The following is a 17,914-nucleotide window of genomic DNA, read 5'->3' as shown; positions in this document are numbered from 1 at the left end:
TGTACACATGCATATAAATGTCTGTATGAACGTACAGATATTTATGTTCATGTGTCTATATCTTTACACGCATACTTGCCAACTTATTTTTGGCTAAATGTCACCATAGACTGAATTAACCTGCTTTAGTTCCAAAAGTTTGTTGGGAAGACTCAAGGTGTTGTAAGATGACTTTTTTTTTTTTTAAGATTTTATTTATTTATTTGACAGAGAGAGAGATAGCAAGAGAGGGAACACAAGCAGGGGGAGTGGGAGAGGGAGAAGCAGGCTTCCTGCTGAGCAGGGAGCCCGATGTGGGGCTCGATCCCAGGACCCTGGGACCATGACCTGAGCTGAAGGCAGACTCTAAACAACTGAGCCACCCAGGTGCCCCGTGATGACTTCTTGAATTATTTCCTGGATAAATTAGATATTGCAATGTCTACTGGGCACTTGTGTTCATCTCCATTTAGCAGGAAATATTATTGAGATATATCTTTTTTTCAAGATATATATCTTGTGTAAAAACCAAGTTAGTGGAATATTATTTGGTAAAAGTAAATTATAAATATCAAGATAAAAGAGATAATTTTTTAGGGGCACCTGGGTGGCTCAGTTGGTTAAGCGACTGCTTTCAGCTCAGGTCATGATCCTGGAGTCTCAGGTTCGAGTCCCGCATCAGGCTCCCTGCTCAGCAGGGAGTCTGCTTCTCCCTCTGACCCTTCCCCCTCTCATGTGCGCTCTCTCTCTCTCTCTCTCTCATTCTCTCTCTCTCAAATAAATAAATAAATAAAATGTTTAAAAAAAAGAGCTAGTTTTTTAGAACCAACTGTGCTCCTGGTATTTAATATAAATTATTTCACTTAATTTTCAAAATCTGTAAGATAGGTATTAACGTCTCCATTGTCGGGGGTGGAAACCTCATAGCTAATATATCATGGGGCTGGAATTTGAATCCAGTTCTCCCTGTAAAAATCATGTTCTCACTACTACTCTTTACAGGGCCTCATATAAAGGATTCTGCACTGAATAGTAAAGCAGGGCAAATGACAGTAACTGAGAACTTGATGCAACGAATATGTCCTGATTCTATAATATGTCCAGGTGTTGTCACACTCACATTGAGTATATTTTCATTAACATCCATCAAGTGTACTAATTTTTTACTTGTATTTTAATGATAGGCACAGTTTTATATTCTAATATCCTCTGCCTATAGCATATAAAACAGGTATCAGTAGTGTATGGTTCCCTCTAGAAATAAAAGTTATAACTTTCAAGAAGGAAAAATAGAATAAAGTGATAATACTTTCAGATGAAAGAGTTCTCCGAGACTGGCTAATCCAGCTCCCCTTTGCTGTAAATGAGAAAACCGAGGTCGAGAGAGTTAAGATGGTTGATGGATGGTTATACATCTTGTGAGGGGCAAAGCCCAGCCTAGAATTTAGGTTTCTAGATTCCCTGTGCAATGCTCTTCCCATTTATCTATGCTGCCTGTCCAATGCTGATAAGTGTTTAATTATTAGCTATATCTGGCCTCATTCCCAAAGAGACTTAAAGCAACTTAAAAAGTACATATGAAACAAGGTTAAAATTAAAGATAAGAAATCAGGGCAACCATAAATAGGAAAAATAAGATGAAGACACACTACCTCCTACAAATTCCCGTATATTTGCCTCAGTGCAAATGTGTTGGCTCACAGAACAAAAAGTAAAGATTTTAAGCCTACTTTTAAAAAGACAACATTTTAAAGATACTTTTAACGTTTTAAAGTAAATTTGAGGGATATTTTAAACCTACTTTTTAAAAGGACAGAAAAACAATAAAGAATGAAGAAGAGGAAAACTCAAGTTGATAGCAGTGTCCTCATTTCTTACCGCATCCTGCTCTAGGATGTTCTAGGATGCTCTTTGGGCAGGTAGAAGTGCAGTTTTAAGACCTTTCCCCCTCAGAACTTTGTTTCTGGCACCAGACAAATGTTTGCAGAAAAAAAAATGCTGAGACTGATTGCCTTAAGTAATATACATATTTCCCATCTTTAAGTAAATAACGAGCAAAGAGAGGTTTGCCATTTTTTAGACACCAGAAGGAAATCTGCTTACCTCTGATTACAAAGCTGACATGCAAAGCAGTCCAGGTGGTAAACGTTGTCCTTGGCGCGCATCACCATCTCAAAGGCAGGGATGAGCTTACTGCAGGCGGCACAGTTTCCCGTCACACCGAAGAGCCTGGAACAATAAACATTTTTTTCAAACTCTTACAGGGAGATCTGAGATGATGACTAGAGAAGGTGCCAGGACACCCTGAAAGCTATCAATACACAATGCCTTATGATGTACACAAGCAGGTTTTATCCTCCGCAGATACGTAAGTATTCTTCTCTGATACATACTCAGTTGACCTTTCTTGATGAAAATCACATCTTATTTGAGAAGAAAAGGAAAAGACAAATACATCAGGAAGCTTACATAACCATACACACACAAGTCAATGGGGGTGACTTCGCAGCAAACAAATCTACTTGATAGAAAATGCAGTAAATAGAAATGTGACGTAACTTTGATCTTAATGCCACATAATAGCCATTTTCACTGGAAAAGAAACCCATTTGAATGACTCACTATTTCCTGACATCTAGTTACCACAAGGTTTGCCATTATTATTAAAAGAATGTTCATGAACAAGCCATTTAAATAGTCAAAAAAACATTAGAGGCGCGTGTACCTTATGGCCCTATACCATAGTTATAGCTATGATTATGTTATTCAAGTAGCACTTTAAAGCAAATGAGGCCGTAAACTACATATCGCTTGACCAGGAGTTGAAACATAATATATTGAAAGAACCACTGGAACTGTCCAGGAAAAAGGTATTTTTAAAAAATCCTATTTGTGATAGATTCTTGAAAATAGTTATTGTAATGACCGAAAAAAAATAGTATAAAATAAAGTGTCTCTATAGTTTCATAATGGGAGGAAATGAAATATTTTATCCATTTGCACTGGCAATATTTAAACCAAGTTTCTTTAAAGTTGTTAATGGTGGTGAAGAGTTATTATAAATAATATTCCGTGCATAGCAGTTAATGCACTTTTTAACTAGGAAGCAAACTAGATGAAAAACACCACATCTGCCAGTTTCTTTTTTCTCCAGCATCAGGCTGACAGGAGAAAAATATAATGGCTCTCATGGGAAAGACCAAATTAAAAGCAATTCTAAACTAATGAATTCAAAGGTGCTATGGAGAAAACTCATTTTATTTATAAAAGTGCACTTTAAAAAACTTAGTCTTTCTCATTATTGAATTTAAGTATTATGCACAAATGTGCTGAAGTTTCTCTTCTTATACTTTCTAAATACTCCAAAGACAGGTAGGCCTTTGCTTAAGGCATGCATATTCATCTTCAAGTTTATGACCATTTCCTCTTACCAGGCTAATGACAATTGTTGGAAAGAGTTGTGAAAATGGTTTTCAGGGTCTGGCAAAATGTGCAATAAATGTTCATGCGTATGTTTTTGTTAGATTGTCTTTAGAAGAATGTAAGCGCCTTGAGGGTAGAAAGCGTAAATGCTTTTTAAACAGCTTGCCGGTATGATCTGTGCCCTTGATAAGAGGGGAAGGAAGTTTTATATTCAAGAAGACTAAATTCAAGATTGTTAGGCACTGTTTTCCTGCAAGGATTTTAAAAACATTCTAATAAGGAGTATAACTCTAATCACCTTCATGTTCCCGGTTTACAGCCCCTATTTTAGAAAATAGTTTTTCTCCAAAAAGAACTTCACTGAAAACGTAGTATCTCACATCTCCTACTGGTGCCGTTAAAAATGAAACCACCACAAGCTAAAGCTTTCATCCTGTTCTTTTGTAAGCAGAATTTTACCGTCCCTTCTAACATTTCACATTTACTTTTCAGGGCACTTCATATGATCCATTTAGGAGTCACATCCCTTACATGTGCCATTTGTTCCTTCTGTCCTTTCATTATTTATTTATTTATGTGGGGTTTTTTTTGTTTGTTTTTTTGAGAAATAAGGAAATCTTTAAAAGTTCTTGATTCCACAAATATAGATGCACTTGTGGGTAGAAAATGTGGCTGGTAGGTGAGAACGCGGTTGTTGAGAACTACTCGGTTTGCTTACACCTCATAAACATACCCACACAATGCCATTTTGAAATTCTGGACATAGTTTCCCCCAATTTCAATTGCTCTCGCTAGCTGAGCATTTATCAGCTACCTGATTAGAATTTGTTTCCACACAAACCATTGATCATCAGCCTATTACTAGGCAAATGACAGTTAATTACCCACTACATTAACCACTGGGACCTGAGACCTGCTTCTGCTGCCATCAGTCAACATGATAAATGTGGCAAGTTCAGTAATGCATGGCCAGCCCTGAGCTGCCTGCTATACTGCGAACAACCCTCAATCTCACTTCCAGGCCCAGGAAAATCTATGGCAATCTGCATAATTACAAGCTCTGGGTTAATAACAGACAAATGATTTGTTGCATCTAAACAAAGTCCTTGGAATTGTACTGGTCTCTGGTGGCTGGCTGTCCGGCGTGCCGCCTCTACTGTACTAGCCACTGCAATGTGCACAAAACACTTCTCTGCCGTTACAGCCTTCCAATTTGTTGCCCTCCAATTTATGGATTCTGCATATGTGATTTTTAATCATTAAAGGACTCTTGAAGCAATATTATCTTAATTATTCTCTGCTGTAACCAGGGAATTAGGCTTCAGATAAAATTTTCTTCTTCCACGCACTTTCCCTGCCTCGCTGGAGGCTCCATCAGTTTCCATCTACACCTGGACTCTGAAATCCTAATGATGAATTATTGCCCCTTTTCCTAAGAGGGCGAACCTTACAAGGGAACATTTTACTGAACTGTCAGCTCACAGACTGAGTGCGGAGATGCGGAAATCTGATCTAATTTACTGCAAAACGATGCATTTGTTAGACTTTTTCCTCAGTTTCGTCCAAGGATCAAGAGATCATTCTATAGCCACATTCATGTTCTTTTTCGCAGTTGGACGAACCCAAGATTCTCTGAGAAAAGGAAACAAAGTCCTATTTTACAAAATCAGGCTTTTTCCCAAGCCTATAATGTTATCCTTTGGTTTTCAAACATGACATTTGGATTCTCGGGCAAAAATAATTTTCATATAATATATCAGCTAAGCATAAGGCATGCATGGTCCTCATTTGTAAGATTTTTTTTCAGATATGTCTAGGATATATTCAAGAAGAGTCTCTTAATTATCTAACTCATTTAGACTATTCATAATCCTGGAAATTCTTGTAACCCCTTCCTCTCCACCCCTCACTCCCAGACTCATTTATAGGGATGTTAATACTGATCCACTATTCTGTTTAAGCAAGAGACCTCTGTAATCACTTGTTTCCAGTGCTTACAAGATCTCATCCTAACAGAAGAGGAGGGCCTAAGTATACTTAGCAAATAGTACACTGAGACAGACAAAGCTTTATTTAAAAAAGGAGTCATTTTGAAATTCTGACCTAAATTCATCAGAGAGTATCAGCTCATAGATTTTTGGTAAGGAAAACATAATTGATCCATTTTGCTCAGCTTAAAACATCTTACAGATTATTAAAGCATGGCAGGGGTTAATTTGCCAATTTATGGGCTAGATTTTTCCCTACCATTTATGCTCATAATAGGCTTTAAGCGATACGACCTTTGTCTTGTTTCTGACACACTACCAAAAGTGGATTTACGATATACGAGGTGACAACTACCATCTATACAATATCAATGCATATAACTATTTGCAGGGATCCCAAAGGACGTTCCTGTCCTTTTTCCACTCTGTTTTCACTTTCGCTACCTGGCACTGACAATCTAAACACAGACATGAAGGTAAAAAAACCAAACAGCCAACTTATGGATAAGAACTCCGCCTATCTGTATGCTATGTAACACTTCCCACACTGTAGTGTGCATGCAGAGAAACAGTATTTTGTGTGTGTATGGGTGGCAAGGCAAGACCTAAGACAACACACATATTTTTTAAAGGTACTCAGAAGATTTTGCACTTTTACTAAATGTTCAACAGCTTTTGCAACATAGTCATAAATCAGGTAAAGTCTGTATGGGTTAGTATATATCCATAACTAAAGTTCCTGGAGGTGGGGGTAGAGAAAAACTTGACATATAATCATTTAACATAGCAATAATGAATATGGTTTACTACAGGCATCCAGGGGAAAATGAGTGTTCATTGTATTAGTGTCTTTTATTTCACAGCCCCAGATGTTTCTATAGATTTTTTATCAGGTCAGTGGCTCAAGTCACTAAATCAAATTCCCCCAAGCCATGGAAAGCATAGTATTTGACTCAAATTAATTTATTATTTGGGGGGAAAATGCATAAATAAATATCACTGCAGTAAACCTTAATTCTGAGCAAAGATCAAGTATTCTTTTCTAGTATTCAGGCAACCCTCATTTAGCAACTTGAATATACATGAATTCAACAGTAAATTTTTTTCAATATCGCAGAGAAGACTTTAGTTATCATCCTATGTGTATAAAAAAAAAAACCATCTCTACGCAGAATAACTAGAGATGAACAGAGAAAGAAAAGTTTAGTTTTCTAAGAATATGAGGTTGTAATCAATGGAAAAGATCTTTAACTTTTGACTGCTGGATGGTGAAGTTTTATTGAACATGTTATGTGAGCAGGAATAGAACATTTTCACAGATTGAGAAGGGCAATTGCCTTTTTTGTCTATTACAAATATACTTTTCATCTCCTTTCGTATTTCACTTTTTAAACTAAGGAATGGTAGTGATAGAAAATGAAAACCCTTTAAACATTCAGTTCTTTTGTTTTAAATGTATAAAGCTCACCCATTTCAAGGGTGAAGAGAGTTGAACCTATTGTTTTCTCCCCTGTTGGGTCTTAGCATGTGATCCACTGTCACAGAGATAAAGAAATTGTGGGAGTTAAAAGAGGGAAAAAAAGGCAACATTGAACATTTGTAAATGTACAAAGGAGAATATAAAAAATGTTTAACATTAATTTGAACCGTGCTTCTAATTGTTACACAGTTAGGCTTTGCATATATTTTTAGTATACATTGTGCAAATAGATGAAGCTGAATTTTTCAAAAGTTAAGCTAAAAAAAGTTGACCATGTTTTAAAGGCACTAGATACACCACCTGTTAAAGGAATCTTAGGGATTATTCCTTTCAGAGTTAAGTAGTTTTATTCGATGAAATTAACTCTAATTTGGGTTATTAATTTCAGTCTTTGCATGTATTTTTATTAACAAATACCGATCATGCCAGACACATAAAAGCCATTAGCTGAATGTGAAGTTTAATATAAGTATTAATATATACCTATATAGTATATATGTATATTCTCTCTATATACATGTGTATATTCTCTCTGTATAAGATCTTATATATATAAGATAGAAAAAATACATATCTCCTATATAAGATCTCTAGATAGATAGATGCATACATACATAGATAGATAGATCTATAGGGAATACACACACACTCAGCTCCCTGGTAAGCAGATGTTACAGGGTGAGTGGGAAAATTAAGTCAAACTTACTAATGCCTAACTACAATTTCAGTAAAAAACTGCCAAGGCCCGTGCCATATAGTTGTGTACATGTTAAAATATACAACTTGCTACCTGAAATCCCAGAGATAGCTTATGGTACAGACCGAAAGCTCAGGTTCAACAAACCCTTGTTAATGACTGTGGAGGCCTACTACGTGCATGGTACTTGGGGACTTGAATGACAGATGGCATTCAGAAGGTAGACAACTGGTAGGAGCTGAAAAAGGATTTCTCGGGTCAGTGTTAGAGGATAAGGAGAAGTTTAGAGATGGTCAAAATCAGAGTTATTTAAGGCATGTTTAAAAAATGGCAAATGTGCTAGCAGTCTGATAGGCTGAGGGTATAGGCAGTAGGAAGAGAAGCTCAGACAGCCCACATAGGTGACTCTGGCCTGTATGACTAAGGCTTCATGTTTGGTGCAGTAATATTTTAAGAATATCCTCAGAATATGTCCCTCTCTTAAGCTCAGGCAAAACTCTCTTCCTTGAATAGACAGAATAGCCCTTGGCTGTTGGGTGCTCAAATCCAACTCAGATGACTAATTCCTGAGTATCTGCCAATCACAGGTTGGACTAACTGAATATCAGCTCATAATCCAACCCATTTAAACAACAACATGGTGGGAATAATAAAATTATAGGTAAAATGTTATCCTTGAAGAGGAAGGGGAAAGATTTAACTTTTGGGTTTTTTGGAATTCTTGTGGTCTATACTTAAGACTACATTTGGACTAATAGAAAAATAAAAAAAATGCTAAAGGTGAAGAAACAGATTTTGGTGGAAGCCATTGTCATCTGTCTCTCTGGGGAGGGGATTTTGGGCAAAATAAAGACCAAGGAAACATTCTAGGAAGACTTATTTCCCATAAAACTATACTTGACTTTTAGGAACCTATCATTCTAGAAGTCAAGCCCCATGCATGAATGACTGGTTAGGTGTCCATGCCCTAATGTATCACAGAATCTACCCCAATCTGAAGACCATGATTCAGAATAGGTTGCTTTAGACTATCTCAAGATAGTCCAGGAAAACAAGACAAAACAGGAATACTGTCAGTACTGTCCACACCTTGAAGGTGGACCTTTAATTTCACCATAGAGCTGGTTCTGTCCCCAACTTCACTCAACTCATAAGCCACGCTAACTTATTTTTACTCACTGTCTATTGCTATGCTGTCCCATATACTTATCACTAGTGGCTACAGGCCACTTAACATGTGGTTAGTCTGTACGGAAATATGCACTAAGTGTAATATACACACCAGAATTAAAGCCACAGAAAAGTAAAATATGTCATGAATAACTTTTAAAATATTGATTATGTATGGAAATGATAATCTTTTAAATACATTTGGTTAAAGAAAATATGTTTTCAAAATTAATTTCACCTTAAAGAAAACTTGCTTTTAATGAGGCTACTAGAAAAATTAAAATTAATAGGTGAGTCATATTATATTTCTATTAGACAATGCTGATCTATTTTCCTTGCACCCCTGGATACACAAGGCTTATCACAGTTAAACGCATGGAAACCTAGAATTTCTAATTGAAACTCATCCTAGAAATCTCTCTTCCAGTGTTCTATGCCTGCAGATAGAAAAAGTAAAGGCCAGAGATATTTTCGTCTAACTTAAAAGTATGTATGCTAATAGTGTGACTCACTATAGCACACGCATACTCTGAAATAGATGTCAATGTCCCACCAGTTCTAGGCTTACTCAGTGTTAACTCCTCTCAAAACTTACCATTTTCTTCTCCATGCAGTCAGCAACAGGGTAAGATGTAAAGAAAAAAGAGCTGATGCCTGGCCTTCCTGGTCCCTTTCTGGTCCCTGTCCTAGCTCTGCCACAAAGGGCAGGAGATACCCCATGTCTACATACGGAAGCCGACACCATTATTTAGTATCAGCCCATCACAATCACCTAGCCTTCCTTATCCACATCTGGTCTTTTCCTCACTATACTTCCCTGTTTTGCCCCATCAAAATGGAGCAAGAAGACGTTGCACTAGCTAAAAATCTCTAGCTTGCTGACCTGACAGAGAATCGATTTACCTAGAATTATCATCTCTCTCTCCACACCCGACTCAGTCAAAAGTTACAAACAGTATTTAAATACTATACTTTCACTTTCAACAAATCACTGTCAATTTCTCCTCATACCCATTTTCCAAAGCCTTATGTGCAGGTGTTACTGCTACTTACGATCAGCACAGCAACCTACTGGGAGAAGCGATTCAGAGAGAAGTAAAATTGAATTTTTTTTCCTTCGACATATGATGAGGATAATACTTCTGGGTAAATATGGCAATTGTACCAACATTTCATAGAATCATAAAATCTTAGTCCTCAAAAGAATCTTCCGTAGCTAAAACAAAAGAAATGTGTCAAACTTGTTACTTATTGTTGGGATATTAAAAGACAAGGTTTTTCAAATTTTTAGATATAGCTATGGAAAAAGCTAGAATAAGAAGATGTAGAGAAAAGCAAGAGACAGTGAAATAAGGGATAACATAGATGAACTAAAACTAGAAATACACATTTTTAAATAATTGAAGTAGATATTTCATCTAGTCACTGTAGCATCCCTGCTCTAATTTTCAGGTAAGTTTTTAATGGAGGAGAGAATAAATCAGTTACAATTATATGGCCATAAATATCTATGACTATTTTTACAGATATCATGGGCAATTTAGTTACTGCCTATCCCTCCCTTGATGTAACTGAGGAAGTTGTTGGTACATCAAAATAAATGATGCACTGGCTTTAGCCATGGTACAATAAATGCTAATTAGAATGTGCTGGGTAGAGTTTTATAATAAAAGGTTTTTAAGAATTTTTAAAGCAATAATCTGTCCTATCATAAGTTTCAAAAAGCTTTGTCTACTTACAATTATACAGGTTTTTCCTGTATAATATTTTCCTAAAAATCAGCATTACAGTCTTTTGCTCTCTTTACAGATTTCATGAGGCCTATAATTACCTTCTTTCATCTTTTATTTTCACACTTGTGTTTGTATACACTATATATAAAAGTGAGCAAGAAAGTGGAGAGGTATCTTATTGGAAAATATGATTTTACCCATCTCGTAACTAATGAACTTGAAGTACTGAAATGTTTCAACAGAAAAGAAAAAGAGGAAGGAAAGAAAAAGAGCTTTTATGGGAAGGTGATGGAGGTCATTTTGTAAACAGTTATTTGAGAACTAATCATGGGAAAGACCTTTTCTTTGATCTTTTTCAAATAAGCCACTTAGTATCTTCACGTGTCAATTTCACCATATTTGCAACTGTCCTTCACTCATTCATTCAGGCACTAATCAAGACTCGCTAAAGCCCTGCTGGGCAACACTGACTCCTTGATGACACGGCAATCGGGCCACAGTGCGAAAGTATCTGTTCTGATCTAAAGTGTTTCTTTCACATCCAGAGGTTATGATTTTGTGACAGTAACTGCTGGAGTATTTATAAAAAGTAAACAAATCACTTACCTAGAGTTAGGTAAGGCATTTATTTATTCTTGCAACTAGCCAGTAAAATTTCAGACAAACTTTTGTTCTAGGATTAATTATTATGACTTACTTCAAAGAAAAAGTGCTTTGTAGGAGCCTAGTCACAATCCATATAAGGACCTGTTATCTCCAATTTTATGTCAAATTTTATTCAAATCTTTTACCTTACTGCTTTGAAGAAATTACCCAATTACAATATTTCCTTTTAAGATAAATGGCAGGATTTAGGACCTTGTGTAATTTATAAGTCTAATTTACTAAAAATAAGAGGTGCAGAAAATGTTACCAGAGATAGTCATCCTTTTTTTTAAAATTTACTTATTAATTAATTTATTTGAGAGAGAGAGAAAGCAAGAGTGGCGGGGAGGGGCAGATGGAGAGGGAGAAGCAAACTCCGCAGTGAGCAGTGAGCCCATGTGGGGCTCCTCTGGGATCATGACCTGAGCGGAAGGCAGATGCTTACCCCACTGAGCCACCCAGGTGCCCCTGTCATCCTCGTTTTAACCGAGGATCATTTGTTATGAAGGTATCAAAATATATCCTAGGCCAAATTTCCATGAACATTATCACCAAAGATTCAAGGTATCTTACTGGTTCTCTTTTAGAAAAGTGTTTTCTGCAAAGCAATTTAACATCGACATCATTTGCCTCTTTAGGATTTTAATGGACAATTGTTCTTAAAATCTTATAAGAAAGTACTCTCAAAACTATCATTTTAAAAAATCACATGTGGGTTACTCTCTGTAATAACAAGGGTATTTACACGTCACAGTGTGTGCAAGACAATCCTAAATGCGTACCTGTGGCACGGGCTAATTATTAGCAGTGCTTGCTTTATCAAAGTGTTCTGGGTTGGGTAGAAAATTATACGGTAAACCTAGTAACAGCCAAAGATTGATTAGAATTCAGACATTTCAAACTTTCTGTTCTTCAGGTCCTTTTTTTGACCCAAATAGGCAGATTGAACTAAATATCCTTTAAGGGCTTTTGTATAATTTTAACATTCTGTGATTTTTCATTCTAGCTGCAGTGTAACTGGATGATCAGGGAAAAGCTATTTTACTTCTGGAGAATTTGACTTCTAGTTGTCAGACTGTATTGGTAACATTCTCTTAAAACCAAGTTCAAAGGGAAAGTATACAACTTTTATTCAGTACAAGTTAGTATTTTATATCTCTGTATATGTATGTATGTGTGTATATATATGTATATATGCAATATTTAACTGAAATTTAATTTGAGAATATTTTCAAAGATTTTTGAATTGCCTTAAAGTAAGATTTAGAAGAATTACCAAAATAAACCCATGAAAACAATTATTTGTAGAATGAGACAAGTTCTTTTTTAGAATAAGAAATCAATGAAATAGAGAAAACTCAAAAAGGAAATAGTTCTGTGGAAAGAAGAGGTATAATTCTTCAGTATTAATTAATCTAAGCTCAGTGATCTCCATAATAGATTTGTACAACATCAATACAGTATTATAGAGGCGAAAACTTGAAGTTGAATTTTTGTGTAGTAAAACTATACAAAAAGAATTATAATCAGACCTGTAGATTATATTTTTGTATCTACACATACAAGGTCATTCATAAATATGATGCACAAATAGTATCACGTAAACATGATGTTTCTGTGTAGTTTTTAAAACATTTTCTTCTGTAAAATGTTATTTCCATAGCACTGAGTTTAAGTAAAGACTTCGTTTTTGGAATGTGTATGTATTTTCCTTATAAAAAGAAAGAGCTACTGAGGTATTTCCTTGTTGTGTCACCTTTAGGACTTATTATTTGAAGTACTTCTTAGAAATTGCTATGCCACAGTGCCCAGAATTTTAACTATTCCTTAAACACTTCTAAATCTGGATGTCAACCCTTCACATAGAAAGTGTATTGGGGTGTGTAACATCAATATATATCCCCACTTCCAATTTAGAAAATACACTGAGTTCAGTTATCTCTAGAACCATGCATATATTATTAACCATAAAAGTTCGGCTCAGTGTCAATAAAGTAAATATTTTTGTAAGAAACCCAGGCAGACCACTCTGGGAAAACCTGTTCATGGAATATATGCTAGAATAATTTGCTCCAAGAATGTCACCTTAAGGCAGAATCTGCTAAAATATTTGATATTAATTCATTCATCTAATTTTCTAACACTGTGATAATACCAAGTGGACATGAAAATAGGTTCTCAAAATGGAAATTACAAATATGAAATCTATCCTTGAAAGGAGAGATGTTTTCTAAGTAATTAGTATAGTTCTCAAGAATACTTAATCTACGCTTCTATTGCGTGTGTTTTCTTATCCAGATTCATTTTGTGAAGGGAAAAAAAATTATACTTAAAAATCCCTTGAAATCTTAATTTTTTAAGTAATGTATTAAAGTTAGGAATCAGCCATTGAGTCAAATCATTGAGAGGGAAAATCATATTAATAAAGTATATTTCAATGTCCATTCATAAACGCCCATTGCATAAACCTCATAGTAACCTCTATTACTCATGTAAATGTTATCTGGGGTCAAGAGAGAAAATAGTGAAGAAGGCACAATCTAAAATCATTAGTGAACAAAATCAGCAGAATAAAACAACAGAACAAAATAGCAGAAATAAAGATTTTGAACTTTGACACACTGAATATAGAAAAATGAGGCACTGGCATCATTTGACAGCTGATACTTACTGGTAACCACAGGCCCCGAAAAGACAACTTAAAAGATATTTGAACTTGCGTGCGCGTGTCTATGTGCTTGTGTGTCCACATGTATAAATAAAGTACTAACCTACTAGTTATCTCTTTTTACTCTCAGCCTGTCAAAAAAACCTGTCAGCTGCAAAGGCGATAAGGGGGGCAGTTTAAAGAAGATCCTGGAGCCTTAAGCTCCTTAATGTGCCAAGAATCAATCCCATGAAAGCAAACAACTTGAAAAAGGGTTCTATGTATTTAGGAAAGCTCTCGGGCTCCCTTCCCGCTCAGCTCCAGCCAGAGCGACCGTTCAAGTTTTCTCACCCTAATGACCCCTGAAACAGCCCTGAGGGATTGCAAAACAAGGCCGTTACACAAGGCAGCTTGCTAATTGAGAAGTTGATCGGGGGTAGAGAAATCCTGCTTTACCACGTTAAGTGTCGAAATCAAGCATGACTAGATTGACGTCGCCAAATCACCGTCTGGAGGCCACTCCACGCCAGGAGCAGCACGGCTTTTCACACCTGATAGGCCCTCACTCTATCTACATCAAGTCACATTAAGAAAGGAATGGATTACGGAACTGGAGCCCGCGCCCCGAAGAGCATTACTCCACTGCAAGAGCATTACTCCACTGCCTAATTGCTCCTTCTCCGCTTCCCCCAAGAACCAAACCCGTCGGGTGGCAGCTTACCTGTTCCCCTTGGAAAGCCCGCCCTCCCTCCACCCACGCCGCGCGCCCGCGACGGTCGCTGTTAGAAAAAGGTTAGCGCCAGCCCCCAGGAACGAGTTAGAGGAAGACAGCAGCAGGCTTAGACGTTTCATATCACACATCTCAATGACACTGATTTAAACTACAGAACCCCCAGAACAGTGCTATGAACAATGGTCCCCGAAAGCTTTCTTTCCCCCCTCCTTTTCTTTCTTTCTTTTTTTCACTGAAGTTGCAGATTCACGGTGTATGATCAGTGAAATTGCCTGAAAACAGATAGTGATTTAGACGCCACGCGAGGTGCGGAAGAGAGGGGAGACCTTCTGCTTTTGAACTCTGAGTCCCCAGTCAGGGATTTGCTGCCCTCCAACCTAAAATCCCCTGTGACAGATGGCATAATAGATATTCCCGACAGCCCACACTGGCAGGCTGATAGTACTTGGTATTCTTTCCTACACTCTGTTTCTGACAGGTTCAAAGCACTTAACCAGCAATGTGGTTTAGGTGGGGAGGTGCAGTGAGAACCTGAATTAGGAACTCCCCCTCCATTTTTACCACTTTCAAATTAAATGTATTATTATTATTATTTACCACTTTTCAATTTTAAATCTCAGTTTGCTTACTGAGACAATGGAGTTAATTTCAATCTGTTCTCCACTAACTACAAGGCAGGGAGGGAAATAAATAGCTTTCTTTCCAACCGCAAAGATTTTTTTTTTTTGGCCATTTTTTTGGCCAACATTCTTATATAAATTTGTACTATGAAAATTAACCTTTACCATTCTTATTTGCGAGGTGGTAGGTGACAGTCATTTTACAGGAGAAACTGAGGCACAGAGATAACAATGACTCACCTCAGATCTTACAGTCAATTAGTAGCAGTGATGGAAACCTGGAAGTCTATGGTTTCTGATACCCAGACTGGTGATCGCTCCATCAGACTTCTGGCCCTTAATCCAAGTATGATGGATAAGATAGTGTGATAAACTGGTAACAAAGAGAAACAAACAAAAAACATACAAGGGGAAAAGGTATTTTCTTACCTTGTCAAAGATGACAGGGCAATCCATTGTATTCTACAACCCAGTGCTGACTTCCAAGGTATAATCTAAACTTATTATATTTGTCATGCATTTATAAAAAGCTCAAAGTTCTCTTTTAGAGCTCAAAATTAGCAAACAAACCCACAAGAATAAAACCCCACTAAAACTGAGGCTTTATTCATTTTAGAAACCACAAACATAAGATCAATTTCTTCACACTAAAGATAATACTATCCACAAAAGAATTTGTAATGGAAAAAGCAGCTAAAAGTCTAACTCCTCTCTGAAAATAATACCTCATCATACTAGACAAATCAATCAGAAGATTTTCTCGTGCTTACACGGCAGAGAAACACCTCAAATCAACATCAATACATATCTGGTCAAATATGTAAGGGCTTAGCACGTAAGGGTGAATGTCTCTTCAGCCCTGGCTCTGTACCTGACACCGTTCTAAGCATTTTACATGGGTTGTCTCATTAATCCTCACAACCACCTAATTAGCAGGTGGCAGTCTATTCCCCCACTTTATGGATGAGGAAAGGGAAGCATTCAGAAAGATGTCACATGCCCAGGGGCGCACGGATAGTTATTGGAGAGGTGAACTCCACGGATTCCTGCTCTTGCCTCAACAGAACAGAAGGAAACTCAGAGGCAATTTACCACTTCTTAAAGATCCCTTTTCACTTCCTGATCTCGCAGAAGTCCTTACGTTTAAAGCCCAAATCTGTCTTTCTAGACCTTCCACTCACTGGGGCCTTACAGAACAAGTCTAGATCTCTTTACACAGAACATGCCTCTCTTCTGCAGACTACGTAGCCATGCCCCTTCATGTTCCGTGCTGACCCGTCAGGACAATCTGCAAGTCCCTCAAGCCAGAGGTCTCACATTCACCTCTGACTGCTCCTCCCCTCCCCAAACCCTCAAAGTCAATCCTGCCAGGTCTCTCTCCTGCCTGGACTCACACTACGACCTCCTAGCTGACCATTTTCTCTACCAGCCTGCCCTGCCCTGTTCTTTGCTCTCTATGCTGCAGCCAGGTACTGTTCTATAACACAGATCCAATGTGTTACTTCTGCCTATAACCCTCTATAGCTTCCCACTACATGAAGGATAAAGGCATGAAGGCATGAAAGGGCCAACCCACCTACCCCGTCTTCCTTTCTGTCCTCTCTTCCACAACTGTGCCTCGTCCCCAACGTGCTCTCTTCTCTTGCAATTCACCATCTATTTTCATGCCTGATATCCTATCAGTCCTGAGTGTTTGGCCCCTACTACATCTATTCTTCCTGGTAAACTACTACTCCTTTTCCATACTCAGCTCAACTGTCACCCTCTGATTTCCCTGAGGCAAAATGAATAACCCCTTCCTTTGGATATTTAACCACTTGTTTTCATATACTATATGGACCTCACAATACTTGTACCAGCTTCTGTTCTGCTGTCTCTTCCTCACTAGATAGTAACCTCCCTGATACCATGTGCTCTCCTTTACCTAATGCATATCTTACATGCTCTGATGTTACTGAACTCCACAGCAGGGACATAACTGGAAATTAGCATTCTTTCCTTGTCAACTAATTAGATTTCATATAGGAATTTTACTTATACCCACTAGATTAGTACCAGCTATTTTTAAAGTCCCATTTTGAACTCAGTGCACAATGGATATAACACCTCTAGGCAGAACTCAAAAATAAATTATTTAGAAGCTGTTACAAGGATCAGACCACACTCCCCATATCCTTTCCTGAACTATACCTTATAGAAATAACCTAATAAGGACAAAGCCACACTGAGTAAAGCTACACCAGCCCCACATTAGGCAACATCATCATCTACTTGCCGAAACTCCGCACAAATTAGGTCTGTCTTTGATCGCGTTCCAGACGGTGTAGGTGGGCAACGTATCAGAATTGCTACTAAAAGGTGGGGAAAACTTGTATCTGGTATCATCACTACCCAGCATATCTGGTCATACATAGTCTTTCCCATCATTACCCCATTACTCTCCAGAGTAACAAAAAGCACAGGTCATGATATTATGCATCTCACTTAGGCAGGCATTCAAGCTGATTGCCCTGAGGAAGCGTACCTCCCCCTTATTCTCAGGATCCACCTCCTACATCTCATTTCCTGCTTGCATTTCATTCTATTCTGCTCCTTCTTCCTGCCCTCCAGTCCAGATTTATTGAGCACTTACTACCTTCCAGGTTTTCTACCAGATGCTGGATATGATAAAACAAGTACAACAATGCCGTGCCTTCAAAAGGTTTGCAGTACAGTGCTGGAGAGAGAGACGAGTAGGCATAACAACAACAAAATAGTGCATTCGCTTCTCCTAACAAACCAGGCCAGGGGCGCCTCGGT

The 17,914-nt window shown here is 37.6% G+C and overlaps 1 protein-coding gene across 10 annotated transcripts in view; it reads right to left on the bottom strand.

Annotated features, from left to right (window-relative positions):
* The window catches only part of LMO3 (LIM domain only 3), a 58,010-nt gene that overhangs the window by 11,149 nt on the left and 28,947 nt on the right, over window positions 1-17,914 (bottom strand). For all 10 annotated transcript variants that reach the window (XM_027595676.2, XM_027595674.2, XM_027595671.2 and 7 more), the window contains one exon: window positions 2,083-2,208. In XM_027595676.2, coding sequence (XP_027451477.1) covers window positions 2,083-2,208 — 126 coding nt within the window. The remainder of the gene's footprint in view (window positions 1-2,082; window positions 2,209-17,914) is intronic.

The sequence above is a fragment of the Zalophus californianus genome, chromosome 9 (assembly GCF_009762305.2).
Source record: "Zalophus californianus isolate mZalCal1 chromosome 9, mZalCal1.pri.v2, whole genome shotgun sequence".
Taxonomy (NCBI): Eukaryota; Metazoa; Chordata; class Mammalia; order Carnivora; family Otariidae; genus Zalophus; species Zalophus californianus.
The sequence above is the reverse complement of the archived record's forward strand: the minus strand, read 5'-3'. Positions and strand labels throughout refer to the sequence as shown.